Here is a 17,862-nt window from a genome sequence, read left to right on the forward strand (position 1 = left end):
ATCATCGCCGACCCAAGGATAAAATACAATTCAATGTCAATAGCTACAAATGAGATGCCTGCTTAAAAGGATGTACCCATATATGTCAACATTTGAAGCGCAAGTTATGCGGCTGTTATGTAGCAGGGCTCAGAGGTTCTATCAATAAATACAGCATTGTCAAGGTGTTCAGCAGAGGAGCACAAAACATTACGACAAATCAGGTTGCATCAAGATGTTCAAGGTAAGTGAAATTTACAAGCACAAAGGAGCGGAGAACGTCAGTGAAGCAGCTCAACCTTGGCTGACCACTTTCATAACATCCTGCTCTGGACTGGGCACTTGTGACAGGGCTGCAAGGGGAAGCTGAAGGACAAAACTTGAAATGATTCACCGCTTGTTGCTTTTTATTTTAAATGATTGGGTGAACAATCAGTGCAAGTACCTGCAGCCATGCAGTTAAAAACAAAGTGGACAGCCTCTTGTTTTCATGGATTTGGAGAGAGCTGTGGTACAGAACTAGAGTTCAGCCATACTTGACTGGAGTGCATCGGTGGGATTATTGTGCTGAATAATTGAAGCTCCAGTGGAGGTACGTTCCTGAAAGGCCAACATGTCTCTCTCCATAAAAATTATTTTCATTGAAACTAATTTGAACAACACTAAATCACAAAGACTATTAGCTAACAAACTCATCAGTAAATATGTCAATTTGTCAAACATTTGTTTTATTCTCCACAATATGCTTTGTGGAAACTATACGTTTAATTAAGTTATTTGAGACTAGGTCAATATTTTAATTTAAAGTAAAGACAGACCTGGAAAAAAAGATAGGACCCATTCCCTTTGTCTTTATTCAATATAACTATGTTATGGCACTTTTCATTTTTTTTTAAGGAAATGAGACGTCCCCTGAGAAGACTGGTGGAGTGTATGTATATGTTGTTTTCCTCCGAACCTCGACCAAATCTTCTACCTAATGCTCAGGCCACACTAGATGTGTTACCATGGTCGCAGAACCTCTTGCTCTTCATTTCGGCACGCATGGTATCTGGTTAGAGCAGCAACACTGCCCACATTAGACATGCCTTAGACCAGGGGTAGGCAACCTTTACTATCGAAAGAGCCATTTCGCCCCCTCTTCCCCCAAATTAAATCTGTCTGGAGCCGCACAACATATTTGATAACACATTTATAAAGTTATATATATATACATAGTTATACAATATATATAAAAACTATAGTTTGTTGCATTTATTAAATAATAGAACGACAATAAAATAAACTGTTGACATTTAACTGCTATTTTTACCTGTTACAAAATAGAAAAACACACTAAACTCGTATGAATTGGAGAACAAAATACACGTGTGGGCCTAGTTTGGAATAAATTAAACACAGAACTCAGCTTTTTTTGCTCATCTCCAAGCTTGGTACTTTTCAGCAGATGCTGTGTGCTTGCTCTGGAAATATCTTTCAACATTACATTTCTTATTGTTTGATAATTCCTCGCCACATATCAAGCATACATGTAAGACAGCATCGGTGGCAGTGAAAGCAAATGAATCTGTCCACGCAGAATTAAACTCTATTTCCCTCCCAGACTCTTCTTTTCTGGGATTTATCCATGATTAGTTTACCGAGGCCGGGGGTCAGAACTATAGATTAGCGACCTGCAGGGAAGAGCTCCGGGACGTAATAGGATGTGACGCATATTTTAGTTGCGGACACAGAAACTGAAGCTCGGTACAAACCAACTGGAGCTTCTGCTCTGATCAAGCAGCTTAGGAGCTGATTTCTGATCAGCTGAGACCAGAGAAACTCGTTGTTTCCACTGTTGAGAAGCAGCCGGTCAGTCACTGAGAGGCTGCTCTTCGTGAACGAGCTCCGATCTCACTGTGTCTCTCTGAGAGAGTGAGCGGGGCTAAGGGCGGGGGGCGGAGCCCCAGCTCTGTGTGTTTGTGGGCTATCTGGGAGCGCGCACACACACACACACACATTCATCCGCTCCTGGTATTTCATGATGGCCTGATACGATGATTATTTAAAAAATGAGCGTGAACGCTACGTTCACTCACGTTGATTCGTTAAGTTCACCTTTCGCGAAAAATATGCGCAGCATGCACTGTAGAGGGAGCCACTGCAGAGGGGCTGAAGAGCCGCATGCGGCTCCGGAGCCGCAGGTTGCCGACCGCTGCCTTAGACAAATGACTCCATTCATTTGTATAAAGGTTGTAATTACTATTGTAGAGCCAGAAGATGCAAATAATTTAGTGGAGTACTTTTATTTGAGGAAATAAAGTGCTCATACCAGACACCTGACATAGCAGCTTTGCAGCAGGCATGCGTCCTGTGTGAACAACGATCAGCAACGCTGCTGTCATGCACTGCAGCCACTCCCAGCATGACCCAGGCATTACTTAAGCTAATCAAGAGATGGAAGACATCAATCAGGTCTCTGATGGTCATGTTCCCTGCACAGCCAAACAGCTCCTCTGTCTGGCTGTCCCCTGGTGTCAACAAATTAAGAATAAATTTGTTCAAGGCAGCAATAACATATCCTTGAAACAGTATTTGGAACAGGGTTGAGCAGCATGAGGCGGAACTCATTTAAGGGCAAAGATATCTCACTGGTCCATATTAGGTATACATATAGGGATTGTTCCTTTGTGAATCTTATTTTTTATATAAAGTTGGCTGAAATCCACCCATATTCAACCAGAGGTCTGTTAAATAAGAACATTCATTCTTATGTTTTTTGTAGTCTTATCCAACTCATAGGAGGCTCTGTTGTTTGCAAAACACCAGAGGAGGTTATCGTCATGCTCAAATATCTTGTTGGTCATAAATCCACTTATTGCACTTGGACTGGTGCTGCCGTGCCAACATCAGCCGAAGTAGGTGCTGGGGCATTCAGACAAATTCATAATATGTCCTGAATGGGACAGTGGATACGCTAACTCTCCATCATGACACACAATATAATAAACTCTTGGAAAAATAAAATATTGACTGGCTTTCACAAATGCTGTAGCTGCGGAGGGGAACACTTGTCTCCTTCATCAGGCTTGAGTTAAATGTTACTTTGAAACAATGTGCAGGTATACAGAGATTTAAAACAATCAATGAAATTGTTTCTGCCTTCAAACTGCATCCACACAGATAAACTGAAGTCAAATGTGTTACAACAAAACATAGAAAAATAAACTTGTTACTGCACTGCAGTTGTATTCCTCCAACAACCAGTGCAGTTTCTGTTTATGCATTTCTTCATACTTTTGTTCAGGATTCATATATATGTTGTGTATATGATACATTAAGCGTCACACCAAGAAATGGTGTGCCTTTGGGTGTTCAATAAAGTTGGTTATCGGAAAGAATCTCATCTCTCATCTCATTTTCGTCCGCTTATCCGGGGTCGGGTCGCGGGGGTAGCAGCTCAAGCAGGGGGCCCCAGACTTCCCTTTCCCGGGCCATATTGACCAACTCTGACGGGGGGATCCCGAGGCGTTCCCAGGCCAGTGTTGAGATATAATCTCTCCACCTAGTCCTGGGTCTTCCCCGAGGTCTCCTCCCCACTGGACGTGCCTGAAACACCTCCCAAGGAAGGCGCCCAGTGGGCATCCTTACCAGATGCCCGAACCACCTCAGCTGACTCCTTTCTAAGTAAAGGAGCAGCGGCTCTAATCCGAGTTCCTCACGGATGGCTGAGCTTCTCACCCTATCCCTAAGGGAGACGCCAGCCGCCCTTCTGAGAAAACTCATCTCGGCCGCTTGTACCCTTGATCTCGTCCTTTCGGTCATCACCCAGCCCTCATGACCATAGGTGAGGATAGGAACGAAGATTGACCGGTAGATCGAGAGCTTTGCCTTGCGGCTCAGCTCTCTTTTCGTTACAACGGTGCGGTAAAGCGAACGCAATACCGCCCCCGCTGCTCCGACTCTAAAGGCCAATCTCACGCTCCATAGTACCCTCACTCGCGAACAAGACCCCAAGGTACTTGAACTCCTTCACTTGGGCTAAGGACTCATTTCCTACCCGGAGTAAGCAATCCATCGGTTTCCTGCTAACAGTCATGGCCTCAGATTTAGCGGTGCTGATCCCCATCCCAGCCGCTTCACACTCGGCCGCCAGCCGATCCAGTGAGTGCTGAAGGTCACAGGCCGATGATCCAATGAGGACCACGTCATCTGCAAAAAGCAGTGACGAGATCCTCAGACCACCGAACTGCAACCCCTCCCCACCACGACTACGCCTCGATATCCTGTCCATGTATATCACAAACAGGATTGGTGCCAAGGCTCAGCCCTGGCGGAGACCAGCATCCACTGAGAACGAAACTGACTGGCTGCCGAGGACGCGAACACAGCTCTCGCTTTGAGAGTACAGGGATTGGATGGCCCTGAGGATAGACCCCCTTACCCCATACTCCCGCAGCACCTCCCACAGTTTCTCCCGGGGGACCCGGTCATACGCCTTCTCCAGATCCACAAAACACATGTAGACCGGATGGGCATACTCCAAGGCCCCCTCCAGGATCCTTGCGAGAGTGAAGAGCTGGTCCGTAGTTCCACGTCCGGGGCGAAAACCGCATTGTTCCTCTTCAATCTGAGGTTCGACGATCGGCCGAACCCTCCTTTCCAGCACCTTGGAGTAGACTTTACCAGGGAGGCTGAGAAGTGTGATGCCCCGGTAATTGGGACACACTCTCTGGTCCCCCTTTTTAAACAAGGGAACCACCACCCCGGTTTGCCACTCCTTTGGCACTGTACCCGACTCCCACGCGATGTTGAATAGGCGTGTCAACCATGACAGCCCCTCAACACCCAGAGCCTTTAGCATTTCTGGCTGGATCTCATCAATCCCTGGGGCCTTGCCACTGGGGAGATGTTTGACCACCTCAGTGACCTCCACCAGGGAAATTGACGATGAAACGCTATCAACCTCGAGCTCTTCCTCCAACATAGAGGGCGTGTTATTCGGATTCAGGAGTTCCTCAAAGTGTTCCTTCCAACGTCCGACGACCTCCTCAGTCATTCTCCATGGCCTCTCCGAACTTCTCCCACACCCGCTGCTTAGCCTCCGACACGGCAGCAGCTGCAGCCCTTCGGGCCTGTCTGTACCCTGCCACCGAGTCAGGAGTCCTCCAGGATATCATATCCCGGAAGGCCTCCTTCTTCAATCGGACGGCTTCCCTGACCACCGGTGTCCACCACGGTGTCCGAGGGTTACCGCCCCTTGAGGAGCCTAAGACCCTGAGGCCACAGCTAGCCGCCGCAGCTTCAGCAATGGAGGCTTTGAACACCGCCCACTCTGGCTCAATGCCCCCAACCTCCACAGTAATGCCAGAAAAACTCCGCCGGAGGTGTGAGTTGAAGATACCTAGGACGGGGGCCTCCTCCAGACGTTCCCAGTTCACCCGCACTACTCGTTTGGGCTTACCAGGTCTATCCGGAAATTTCCCCCATTCCCCGATCCAACTCACAACCAGATGGTGGTCGGTTGACAGTTCCGCCCCTCTCTTTACCCGAGTGTCCAAAACATGCGGCCTCAGATCAGATGACACGATCACAAAATCGATCATTGATCTTCGGCCTAGGGTACTCTGGTACCGGGTACACTTATGAGCACCCTTATGTTCGAACATGGTGTTTGTTATGGATAATCCATGACTAGCACAGAAGTCCAATAACAAACGACCGCTCGGGTTCAGATCAGGGAGGCCGTTCCTCCCCACCACGCCTCTCCAGGTGTCTCCATCGTTGCCCACGTGGGCGTTGAAGTCACCCAGCAGAACCTCGGAGTCCCCTACTGGAGCCCCATACAGGACTCCATTCAGGGTCTCCAAGAAGGCCGAGTACTCTGAGCTGCTGTTTGGTGCATACGCACAAACAACAGTCAGAGTTTTCCCCCCTACAACCCTTAGGCGCAGGGAGGCGACCCTCTCGTCTACCGGGGTAAAGTCCAACACCGCGGCGCTCAGCCGGGGATTTATGAGTATCCCCACACCCGCCCGGCGCCTCACGCCCTTGGCAACTCCGGAGAAGAATAGAGTCCATCCCTTATCCAGGAGTACGGTACCATAGCTGAGACTGTGCGTGGAGGTAAGCCCCACCAGATCTAACTGATAGCGCTCCACCTCCCTCACAAGCTCCGGTTCCTTTCCCCACAGCGAGGTGACGTTCCACGTCCCCAGAGCCAGCTTCTGCCGCCCGGGTCTGGTCCGTCAAGACCCCTGACCTTCGCTGCCACCCATGTGGCTGCGCACCCGACCCCAACGGGTCTTGCCACAAGTGGTGGGCCCATGAGATAAAGAGAGGGGGGGTGCCACGTAGTTTGTTCGGGCTATGCCCGACCGGGCTCCGTGGCAAACCCGGCCACCAGGCGCTCGCCATCGAGCCCTCCGTCTGGGCCTAGCTCCAGACGGGGGCCCCGGGCTTCCTCCGGGCCGGGTCCCATCTCCTCTTTTTTCGATATTCATTGAGGCTTTTTGAACCATTCTTAGTCTGGCCCCTCACCTGAGACCACTCTGCCATGAGAGACCCTACCAGGAGCAGGGCCAGTCTTTCCTACAGGCGACATAGGCGGTTGCCTAGGGCGCCACTCAGAGGGGGTGCCAAAAACTGCGCCCAGCAAAAAAAATAAAGTTTTTTTGTGCCCCCTTCTATATGTGTTATGCCCCAAAACATTGTGTTTAATTACTTTAACAGTCATTTAAGATTATTCCTAATAATATACGTGATAGTCACTCGGGTTTACGTTTCATTAGAGAAATCAGTAAATGACAGCAGCACTCAGGAGGAACGTTTGGCACGGGAGCAGTTTCACCCCGTCCTGTCTCTTTGGGGGTAACGTCCACTCACATGCCAGGTGCAGTCTGGATGGGGAACTGAATGCTCCGTGTCTTTACTGCTGCTGCATCCATCCTGTATTCTACAGGTTAGTAGTGGGTGAGAGTCACCTACGTTACCTCCTAAAGCTTTGCTTGATCACCACGAGTGTCATTGAGACGTGTTGACTGGTAAAAACTGAGAAACTCCGCTGGGCAGTGAGCACTCGCACCACTAGGTGGGCGGGGCTACATTCACCTGTATAGGTGTTTATTTTATCTGCACGTCGTCTTGCAGGCGGGTCGCGATAGTATATTGTTTACTTTACAGTGTGTAGTTCAGCTCTGACACACACAGACTCTGTAATTAAGTCATGTATTGTTATTGTGCATTATAAAGACCAGTTAAAAGCTAATTCAATAGGTCTTTATTGTAAATGTTTATATTTCTTTATGAGTGATAATGTATGTTAAGATGTTTGAAGTAAAGAGACACCATAATAATTGAATGTATGTTTTATGCACTTTAAAATGCAGTTCCACTCAGAGAAATGCTTGTGCTTGAAATTGTGTTTAAATTGAATAAGATGCAGACTGGATGAGGAACTGAAGGCTCTGTCGTTATTGCTGCTGCATTCCTGCTGTATTCTACGGATATACTTTGTTGCTGTGGTATCAATCTTGGGACCCGTAACATATATCTCCGACCAATATTTTGACATCAAAAAAATAAATCAAACATTAGGGTAAAATGAGCGGAAAACGGAAGGGTTACGTACCTCCTTGGTGTTGTCAGAACATGCTAGCACATTGAGGCTTATGGTTAGTGTGTGTGTCCAAACAATTTCGACGAAGGAAGAAATAATTTTATAAGTTTTCGTGGAAAATCGTTTTGAAAAAATAATATAATGAAAATAATCGGGGGGGGGGGGGGGGGCGCCAGGAGTGAAGCTTGCCTAGAGCGCCAAATGTGCTATGACCGGCCCTGACCAGGAGCACAAGGCTCCAGACAACACAGCCCTCAGGTTCACAGGGACACGCAAACCTCTCCACCACGATAAGGTGACGGTTCCAGGAGAGGCTATACATTTTAATAACAATTTGAATTGATTAAAGTTAACTCGGGGTACTACCCTTCAAAGGAAGGGGAAAGATAGCCAACTTATTGATTGAGTCTCATGAAAGTATCAACTACAACTTTTGTCCCTTTTAAGGAAAAAAACAAAACACGTTAATTGCCAGCCCAACATGTTGCATTGGTTTGTTCAGGAAAAAAAAACATTCTTAAAGACGAAATCCGATATCAGCCTCTTTTCAAACACACAGACCTTTGGCACAGTAATACAGAACGGGGGCCGAACTCCAGTGTTACTGTGACACTTCAGGGTCTCTATATCGCCACGGCAGCTTGCCTGTGGTCACGTCACTGAAGGATACAGATATGGTTAACACAATACCCATGTTTTGGTGTTGATAAACACAGGCAAAAAAATGCTGTAGCGAGACATAGCGAGACATAAGCTGGATAGAACAAGCCTCTGCTATTCAGTGCTATAGAAAGAAGCTTACGGTGCTATGAACATTACAATCAGTTATGTTTGCCCCCGTTCTCTCATGCTGGCAACCGGCTATCACCCTGGAAGGATCACAGTCATACAATCAATCCAATGCACTATAAACGCTGCAACAATCAATTGACATATCTGCATTAAAGGGAGATGTCCAACGCAGCAATCTGCATGGACCAGAGTCAAGGGACCCTCTGCTGAACCTGGTAGACTTTTATTGTTTCCTGCCTACCGGATGATCATGTAGCCTTGAACCACATCACAGGGGCCAGTTTACTAGATTCCCACAATCACATGAATAGAAATTAACAGTCCTATGCATAGGCCTAGTGTAATTAGCTCAGTTATGCTACCACTTCATGAAACAGGGGAAAGGTCCCTTTTGAGGTGCAGTTTAAAGTCTAGTGAACTTATCTGAGTGTTAAATCCTACTAAATGACAGATAATGTTATATTTACTTTTCAACTTAAAAAAGGTCCGAGCTCTGTTTATGTTTCGTAGTTTTTATTATTTTTATCACAATATTAAAGTCACATCACTAGGCTACTGTTGAATAAACACTGTTACAGACAGAATCATTTTGACTTCATCACATCAAACAGAAACATTTTCTTATATGTTGGATTATTTCATATGTGAACAGAATTTATGTGATTAAACATGAATCATGTCTCATGTGTGAGTTTTAAAAAAGTTTGTTGAATGTGAACAATGATCAGCTGTTATGATAAATGTGTTTTTATGTGGATCTTCATCAGTTTGCTCGACTTTATGCATCTAGACAAAAAAAATTTAATGATAGAAAACATGTTCAACGAAAGTTAAAAACAAACCAAAGATAAACATCAGAAAATAATGAAATCTTTTTACAGACGTGGCAAAGTCGACAGGAGAAATAAAAATGAGTGAGAAGGAAAGGGAGTAATAAACAAAGTTTTAATATAACAACTTCAACATTTAAATTCAGCAGAATTCATAAACATGAGTAAAATCTTTATCTCTAACTGCTCTGATCCAGTGTCACAGAGACATTCACAGGTAACAGCTTGAAATGACCTCTGGTGTTAAAGTATGGAAACATCTTCTGAGTGAAAGTGTGGATAAAGGTGTGAATGCGTTTGTTAGTATTAGGATCAGAGAACGACAGTTCTCCTCTGTTCCAGTCCAGTTTCAATCTGATCCTCTGGATCTTCTGCACAGAGAGAACAGATGATGCTGATGGTGACACTTCTTTGTATTTCCCTCCACGGAAAGCTATTCTCCAGTATCCAGACAGTTTGTCTCCCTTCCTCTGGACAGACTCTGCTCTTACACCCAGTGACCAGTCACTACTGTCTCCAACCAGGACGTCCCAGCTGTGAGTCCCTGAGTTAAAACCCTCAGATCCAAGGACTGAGGCGTATTGAGCAAACCTCTCTGGATTGTCAGGAAGCTTCTGTCTCTTTCCTCGTCTCAAATTGGTCAGATCTTCAGACAAGACGAGTTCTGGATGAGCAGAGTTTGGGTCCAGAACCACGGAACTGTAGGAGACCACGTCCTTCATCTTGTTCCAGATGTGGAAGGTCAGGTTGCCCAGATGTTTGGCCTTGTCTATCAGAGCTCCTGAGGCCAGTTGTGGATCATCCAGCAGGGAGTGCTGCTGGACTCGTTCCACTGCAGCCTTGTAGTTGAGCAAGAAAGAGACATCTTCAGCTCTCAGCTCGTCGTCTCTGGTTCTGATTGTGTCTGAAAGAGTCATTATGTCTCTGCTCAGAGCCTCAATCTTCTCCGTCATCATCCGACTCTTCTGCTCCACTTCCTCCCTCAGTGCAGCCATCCTGGCCTCCTCTTCCTCCTCCAGAAACTGATGAAGCTTCTTAAACTGCTCCATGATCTGCATCTCTGTAATTCCGGCCTGGACCTTAATGTGTTCTGCTGTTCGTTCAAACTCTCCTTTAACACGCTCAAAACACTGTAACTTCTTCCTCAAGGGCTTCAGTGTTTCCTGAAGCTGCTTCTTGTGTTGTTGTGCAGCTTCATCGATGGGGCTGAATCTGTGGTCGGTGTGTTTTTCTGAATCTCTGCAGATGAGACACACTGGCTGCTGATGGTCCAGACAGAAGAGTCTGAGTTTCTCTGAGTGCAGACTGCAGAGATCATGTGAAGAGCTCTGATCTCTCTCCTGTAAGAAGGTCTCACACAGGTTCTTTAACACCAGGTTACAAGGTGGTTCCAACATTGAAGATCTTCTCTTACAAAATGGACACTCTTTTACTTCTTTGTCTTTCCACCATCTCTTCAGACAGTATTTACAGAAGCTGTGGTTGCATGACAGAAGAACAGGATCTCTGAAGATATCTTGGCAGACGGGACAGCAGAGATCCTCTGCTGATCTGGAAGCCATTGAGTCTCCAGGAGAAGCTGAAAAACAGTCAGTCAGTCACAGCTCCACAAACTTCACTGAGGTTTACTTCCTCTCTGAGTCGAGGTGTTTGTTAAACTCACAGTCGGTGTGTGGAGCGTCGGCAGGTTTTAGTTAGACTCTTCTCTCCTGTAGCTGGACTCACTCAGGACGTTTGGTCTGGTTTGGTTTACTTTGGTTTGGAAGGTGAATGTGATCGTCTGGTTTTCAGCCTGCGTCTCTTCTGGAAGGAAAAGATGTTTCCTGGTTTCTCTGGTGTGTCAGGACACGATTGTAAAAAGTTATTCAAGCCTTGGATTTGATAACTGGTCAAAAGTAATTTGGCAGCAACAAGCTCACACAGACAAGAGACTTGGTTGTAAAATAGCTGCTTAAATATGATTGTGATCTTCGCAGTGTTCAATATTCAGAGGAAGTTCTGCTCGAGTGAAAGTGAAAGTTAAATAACAGGATGTGCAGGGGGGGGGAGTCTGTGACGTAACTGCAGAGCTGAAGTCACATTTAAGAGACAGAAAAAAAAGTGCAAACAAATCGAAACAGTGTCGGAAAATTAAAACAGGGTTTTATAATGTAAATTCAGCTCAAGTTTGCTCATTTATTTGTGTGTGAGTGCAGTAAAAAGTATGACATCATCAAATAATAACTTTAGTTTACATTAAAGCTACCTCGGGGCACCAGCATTCAAAGATAGGGAAAAGAGCCAATTTATTGATTAAGTCTCATGAAAGTACTAACTACAAATTTGGAACTTTGATTAATAATTTAATAATTAACTTTGACCAAAATGACCACATCAGTAGTTAGCAAAGATGAAGGATATGGAGTTCACCAGTTAAAAAAATTCAGACTTATTCAAGATTAATTAATACAAAATTTGTGTTTAAGAAAAACATTTATTAGGAAAATTATAAAAATATGAAAAATTGCAAAAATGAACACTAAATCCAAAATGGCGGGCTTCCTGTTACATTTTTCGTGAAGATCTGTCAATGTGAACTCAGGGGCGGTGTTCCATGGGGCGCCGATGAGCCATTTTGCCACGGCCATTTAAAATTACTCCAGAATATGTACATTTTCGCCACTTCATAATTTTCTGCAACAATATGAGCATGTCAAAGCCCTCCAAAATCCTTAAAGTTTCAATAGATCCGCCCACTCTGGTCCTAATAATGCAGTTAAAGTGATGTGTATGATAATCTTGTGATGAAATAAGTGTATGTGTCTGTGTGTTTGTGTGTGTGTATGGGGGGGGGGGGGGGTGCATGTGCATTTAAATGTCAGCTATGTCTGCATGAGTCCATGTTCAATTGGTTTGGACAAGCTGTGGTCTGAGATGAGGAATGTGCAGCGGAGAGACAAAAGGATGTGGTGTTTGTTCTGTAATAAATATATGATGGTATTTTATGTTTATTACGAAAGAAAGAAAAAGAAATCGCAATGATAATAATGATGATGATGATAATAAAATAAAAGGAAAATAAGATGAATAGTTAAATACATGCAGACACCCTATAGCAGTGATTCTCAAATGGGGGTACCGTACCCCTGGGGGTACTTGAAGGTACTCCAGGGGGTACTTGAGATTTTTTTAAAATATATTTAAAATTAGCATCCATTCAAAAATCCTTGAAAAATTGTTATTTAACAAATATTCAATAAAATATAAGTGTAAGTTCATGAACTAAATTTTATATTCAGTAGGCTTTTCAATTTAATTATCCTAAAAAAACAGAGTCTCCCCCATACCGATGGTTTGACCCAACCTGGCACACGCCACCTGTCATCACCTGTCATCACCTGCCAACAATGGAGTTGAGTTGAAGTGCAGCAGCAATGCTGCTGAAACACGGAGGGACAAGTACCAAAGATGGCGAAACCAGAGCAGAGAGCCTTCCCTAAACAACACCGTGAGAGCTAGTGCCTCTTCGGAGGGGCGCTAAAATGGAAAAGTTTTCCGTTGTGAAGTTAATGATTCATAACAATAAGTCCGCGTCTCTACCGGTACCCTTTCAAAATAAAAGCATGTAATACAAAAGCGGAAATGAAATTGTATGACCCTAAAGCGAGCAAATATGTCACAATAAAATAACAGAAAGACACTTCAATAATATTAACAATAACATAGATTGGGTTATTTACACTTTATGTATTTTCTGTGGGGAGAGATTAGCCAGCAGTGGCATTAAGCCACCACATCTTCAGCGGTATCTCCAGACAATACATGAAAGTCATGTTGGTAAGCCACCTGAGTTTTTTAAGAGGAAACTTTCTGAATTCAGGTCATCTCAAGACACGATGCGAAAAGCCTCCCCAAAGCAAACGGAAACAAGCTACCTGTCAGTATTCTTTTCGATCCTTAAAGAAGATATTTTAAGATGATGAATGTTAAAAAAATATGTTTTGAGCTTATCTTTTATTTAAAACTAAGTTAATGATTTATTTTTTGGGAAGAAGTGTTTAGCTATAATTAAGTTCATGAGTTCAGTTTGAGAACATATCTTTATTATGATCCCAAAAGAGGTCACTTTAAGTTGATAATTATTTTGAGGTGCACAAATCTTTATTTATATTGAGATAATAATAAAAGTCTTTAGTTATTTTATATATTTTTATTTCGTAATAGTTCAAGAGAGACCATTACAAATGAGCAATGTTATGGACATTGATGGAGTTTTAAATTTGAATGTGTCTAGTTACAAGGCTTAATAAATCACATTACATCTTTCTTTCAACCAAAAATGCTTTGCGCTGGTTAGGGGGTACTCGGCAGAATTTTTTCTTCGAAGGGGGTACTTCACTGAAAAAAGGTTGAGAACCACTGCCCTATAGCATAGCTGAATATATGTTATAATATATAATAGTAGGTGTTATGATATATGTTATAATAAAGTGGAACAGCCAGTACCCCCTCCCCTTTGTTATTTGCCCATTTCTATTCTAAATTTTGTGTGGATTTTAATCTTGCTTTTAATGTATTTGCTTTTATAATTGTTTGTAATCCTCCGTTCTTTATTTAAAAAGAAGTGAGATAGAACTTGCCACGTCGTCACCAGAGCCACTCAATGCGTTCTTGAGATATCGTTTTTTAAAATTTGGTCAGACAGACGGACAGACAACCAGAAAACATGATGCCTCTTGCCACTGGCTATGGCCATCGCTGAGGCATATGTATTTTAATTTTTTGGGCCATCATTTTAGGTTATATGATTCATCTGTTCATAGACCGAGATACAAAAACATTTTACAGAGGCTGTGGAACCCAGAACGAGAAACAATAAAAAGAATATTAGGTGACAATATAATAACACAAGCAATATCAGATTCCCACCTGTTGTACTGCTGCTGGCATTATTAAAAAAACATTCACGTAATCTGCAATATTATACACAGACAATACGGTTGAATTTAATTTACCTGATAATTGATACACTGTTGGTAAAGTGCAAGATGATTCCCCGCGTTACATAGAGTCAATGGTCTGTTGCTGGAGCCGGCTGTGCAGAATGAGGACAAGCGTCTCCATATTATGGAACAAATCAAGCACGAGGCTCAAATATCCGACCCTCTAAAATTCCCCAGCTTATCTCTCAGCGGTCTGATCAAGCTCATATGAGGCTCTGGTGTTTGCAAAACACTGGAGGAGGTTATTGTCATGCTCAAATATTGTGTTGGTCATAAATCCACTGTGGAGATCTTATTGCACTTGGACCAGTGCTGCTGTGCCAACATCACCCGAGGAAGGTGCTGAGGCAGTCAGACAAATTCAAGCCTGAAGAACAACTAGATAGATTTAACCAAATGGGTTTAAAAAGTAAAAAATAAATTTTGATGAAACACTGGCTCAAGTTTGCTTTACAAGTTGGGGACTTGTCATTTACTGTGGACCTGGATCCCAGCAATTATAATGAATTACACCAGTGTGGATATGCAGACCCTTACACACCGAGGGCATGACAAACACACGAAACAGAAATGTGGAAATACTCGCCTGTGAATATATTGCATCAAAGCTATTCATAGCAGCAGTGTTTGCAACGGTTGCAACACTTTGTCAAGAAAAAGCTAAAAAAAAGCTTTGCACTATATCAGTCGTCAGAAAAAGTGATGACTTCGGTATCATCCAGTGGTGATGATCTAGTTTTCATCTTTCAAAAGACCTGATTTCCCAGTTTAGAAGGTAGAAAAACAGACATAGTGTTCGCTTCCACATACAGGAGCTGAAACTCAACTATGAACCCAGTCCAGGAAATTGTTTATGATGTCGGTGAGACAGTCTGACGTCCTGCTGGGGTCAATAAAGATGCATCAGAGGACATAGAGGACAATACTGTGATCCTATTAACCCAGAGTATAGTCTGGCACCTGTCTGAGGTCAGTTGTTGTACAACCCAAAATACTGTACTGCACAGTGATTGGTGCGAAAAGCCAGGGAAATTATTCTGTTGCATATTCACTCTGTAAAATTTTCTTTTTGTGTGAACAACAAAAATAATAATTCTAAAGAAGATATTGATTGAATTAAAAGCCCCAAGTACAGAGAGACCTTAAGGCTGCCAATATTTACTTTTTCTTATTTTAGATAATAAAAATAACAGCATTGAAATTTCATATGCGGTATTTTTACTTTACCCCTAAATTCATCTTCCGATGCTGGGGACTGGTATAAATGAGGTGATTGTGTTCAATACTAGGGGCATAGCTTATCATACCCCATTAGTTGCAGCAGGGTGGACGAGCCAATCCCTATATTACAACAGCCCAGTTAATGTGCTTAGAGGGAGTAGTTCTCCTGATAGTGTCAATTATTTTAACCTCTGCCAAAAAGAAAATGTTTGCACAAAAAGTACAGAGCTGCTTTTTACTGAAACTCTTTGGAACGAAGGGATTGGGCCGAGGAAGAAGCCATTAACTTTTGAAGTGAATTGGATTCAGGGGGAAGATGCAGGAATATTTTGTCACGTTACATTGTGAGGTTGGGCATCTTTAGTTCAATCACTGCATTGGCACAGTCTATATGTTGGTAATTAGATAGATAGATAGACAGATCGACAGATCGACAGATCGACAGATTGCTAGATTGCAAGATAACTAGATAGATAGATAGATAGCCAATATGGTCAAGAGTCCATTATAGCAGCTGGCGCTAGTACGTGAGAAAAGAATAGAATAGAACCATGGATCAGAGGTGGGTTTCTGTCCAGCTCTGGACAGAGTCTTTGAACGACGTTTCACAAATATGCTGTTTGCAACATCATTTTTTGTTTAAGTCTGTAAATATCTATATTACATTACAATTTCCCACCTCTCCTGGAACCGTCACCTTATCGTGGTGGAGAGGTTTGCGTGTCCCTATGAACCTGAGGGCTGTGTTGTCTGGAGCCTTGTGCTCCTGGTAGGGTCTCTCATGGCAGAGTGGTCTCAGGTGAGGGGCCAGACTAAGAATGGTTCAAAAAACCTCAATGAATAACGGAAGGAGAGGAGATGTGACCAAGCCCGGAGCTAGGCCCAGACGGAGGGCTCGATGGCGAGCGCCTGGTGGCCGGGTTTGCCACGGAGCCCGGTCGGGCATAGCCCGAACAAACTACGTGGCACCCCCCCTCTCTTCATCCCATGGGCCCACCACCTGTGGGAAGACCCGTTGGGGTCGGGTGCGCAGCCACATGGGTGGCAGCGAAGATCAGGGGTCTCGACGGACCAGACCTGGGCGGCAGAAGCTGGCTCTGGGGACGTGGAACGTCACCTCGCTGTGGGGAAAGGAACCGGAGCTTGTGAGGGAGGTGGAGCGCTATCAGTTAGATCTGGTGGGGCTTACCTCCACGCACAGTCTCAGCTCTGGTACCGTACTCCTGGACAATGGTTGGACTCTATTCTTCTCCGGAGTTGCCGAGGGCGTGAGGCGTCGGGCGGGTGTGGGGATACTCATAAATTCCCGGCTGAGCACCGCGGTGTTGGAGTTTACCCCGGTAGACGAGAGGGTCGCCTCCCTGCGCCTAAGGGTTGTAGGGGGGAAAACTCTGACTGTTGTTTGTGCGTATGCACCAAACAGCAGCTCAGAGTACTCGGCCTTCTTGGAGACCCTGAATGGAGTCCTGTATGGGGCTCCAGTAGGGGACTCCGTAGTTCTGCTGGGTGACTTCAACGCCCACGTGGGCAACGATGGAGACACCTGGAGAGGCGTGGTGGGGAGGAACGGCCTCCCTGATCTAAACCCTAGCGGTCGTTTGTTATTGGACTTCTGTGCTAGTCATGGATTATCCATAACAAACACCATGTTCGAACATAAGGGTGCTCATAAGTGTACCTGGTACCAGAGTACCCTAGGCCTCAGATCAATGATCGATTTTGTGATTGTGTCATCTGATCTGAGGCCGCATGTTTTGGACACTCGGGTAAAGAGAGGGGCGGAACTGTCAACCGACCACCATCTGGTTGTGAGTTGGATCAGGGAATGGGGGAAATTTCCGGATAGACCTGGTAAGCCCAAACGAGTAGTGCGGGTGAACTGGGAACGTCTGGAGGAGGCCCCCGTCCTACTCACACCTCCGGCGGAGTTTTTCTGGCATTCCTGTGGAGGTTGGGGGCATTGAGCCAGAGTGGGCGGTGTTCAAAGCCTCCATTGCTGAAGCTGTGGTGGCTAGCTTAGGCCTCAGGGTCTTAGGCTCCTCAAGGGGCGGTAACCCTCGGACACCATGGTGGACACCGGTGGTCAGGGAAGCCGTCCGATTGAAGAAGGAGGCCTTCCGGGATATGATATCCTGGAGGACTCCGGACTCGGTTGCAGGGTACCGACAGGCCCGAAGGGCTGCAGCTGCTGCCGTGTCGGAGGCTAAGCAGCGGGTGTGGGAGAAGTTCGGAGAGGCCATGGAGAAGGACTTTCGGTCGGCACCAAAGTGTTTCTGGAAGACTATCCGGCACCTCAGGAGGGGGAAACGGAGAACCATCCAAGCTGTGTACAGTAAGGATGGGACTCTGTTGACCTCAACTGAGGAGGTCGTCGGACGTTGGAAGGAACACTTTGAGGAACTCCTGAATCCGAATAACACGCCCTCTATGTTGGAGGCAGAGCTCGAGGTTGATGGTGTTT

The 17,862-nt window shown here is 44.9% G+C and overlaps 1 protein-coding gene across 1 annotated transcript; it reads right to left on the bottom strand.

Annotated features, from left to right (window-relative positions):
- Positions 1 to 8,882: 8,882 nt before the first annotated feature.
- LOC133933270 (nuclear factor 7, ovary-like) lies at positions 8,883 to 11,177 on the bottom strand. Its single transcript, XM_062380248.1, has 2 exons — positions 10,862 to 11,177; positions 8,883 to 10,777 (listed from the first exon to the last, which is right to left on the bottom strand). The coding sequence occupies exon 2, from the start codon at positions 10,758 to 10,760 to the stop codon at positions 9,378 to 9,380; it is 1,383 nt and encodes a 460-aa protein (XP_062236232.1). The 5' UTR covers positions 10,761 to 10,777; positions 10,862 to 11,177; the 3' UTR covers positions 8,883 to 9,377.
- Positions 11,178 to 17,862: the final 6,685 nt, after the last annotated feature.

The sequence above is a fragment of the Platichthys flesus genome, chromosome 3 (genome assembly GCF_949316205.1).
Source record: "Platichthys flesus chromosome 3, fPlaFle2.1, whole genome shotgun sequence".
Lineage (NCBI taxonomy): Eukaryota > Metazoa > Chordata > Actinopteri > Pleuronectiformes > Pleuronectidae > Platichthys > Platichthys flesus.

Coding starts and splice junctions, on each gene's coding strand:
- LOC133933270 (XM_062380248.1), bottom strand. CDS start 10,760: ATGGCTTCCAGATCAGCAGAGGATCTCTGCTGTCCCGTCTGCCAAGAT.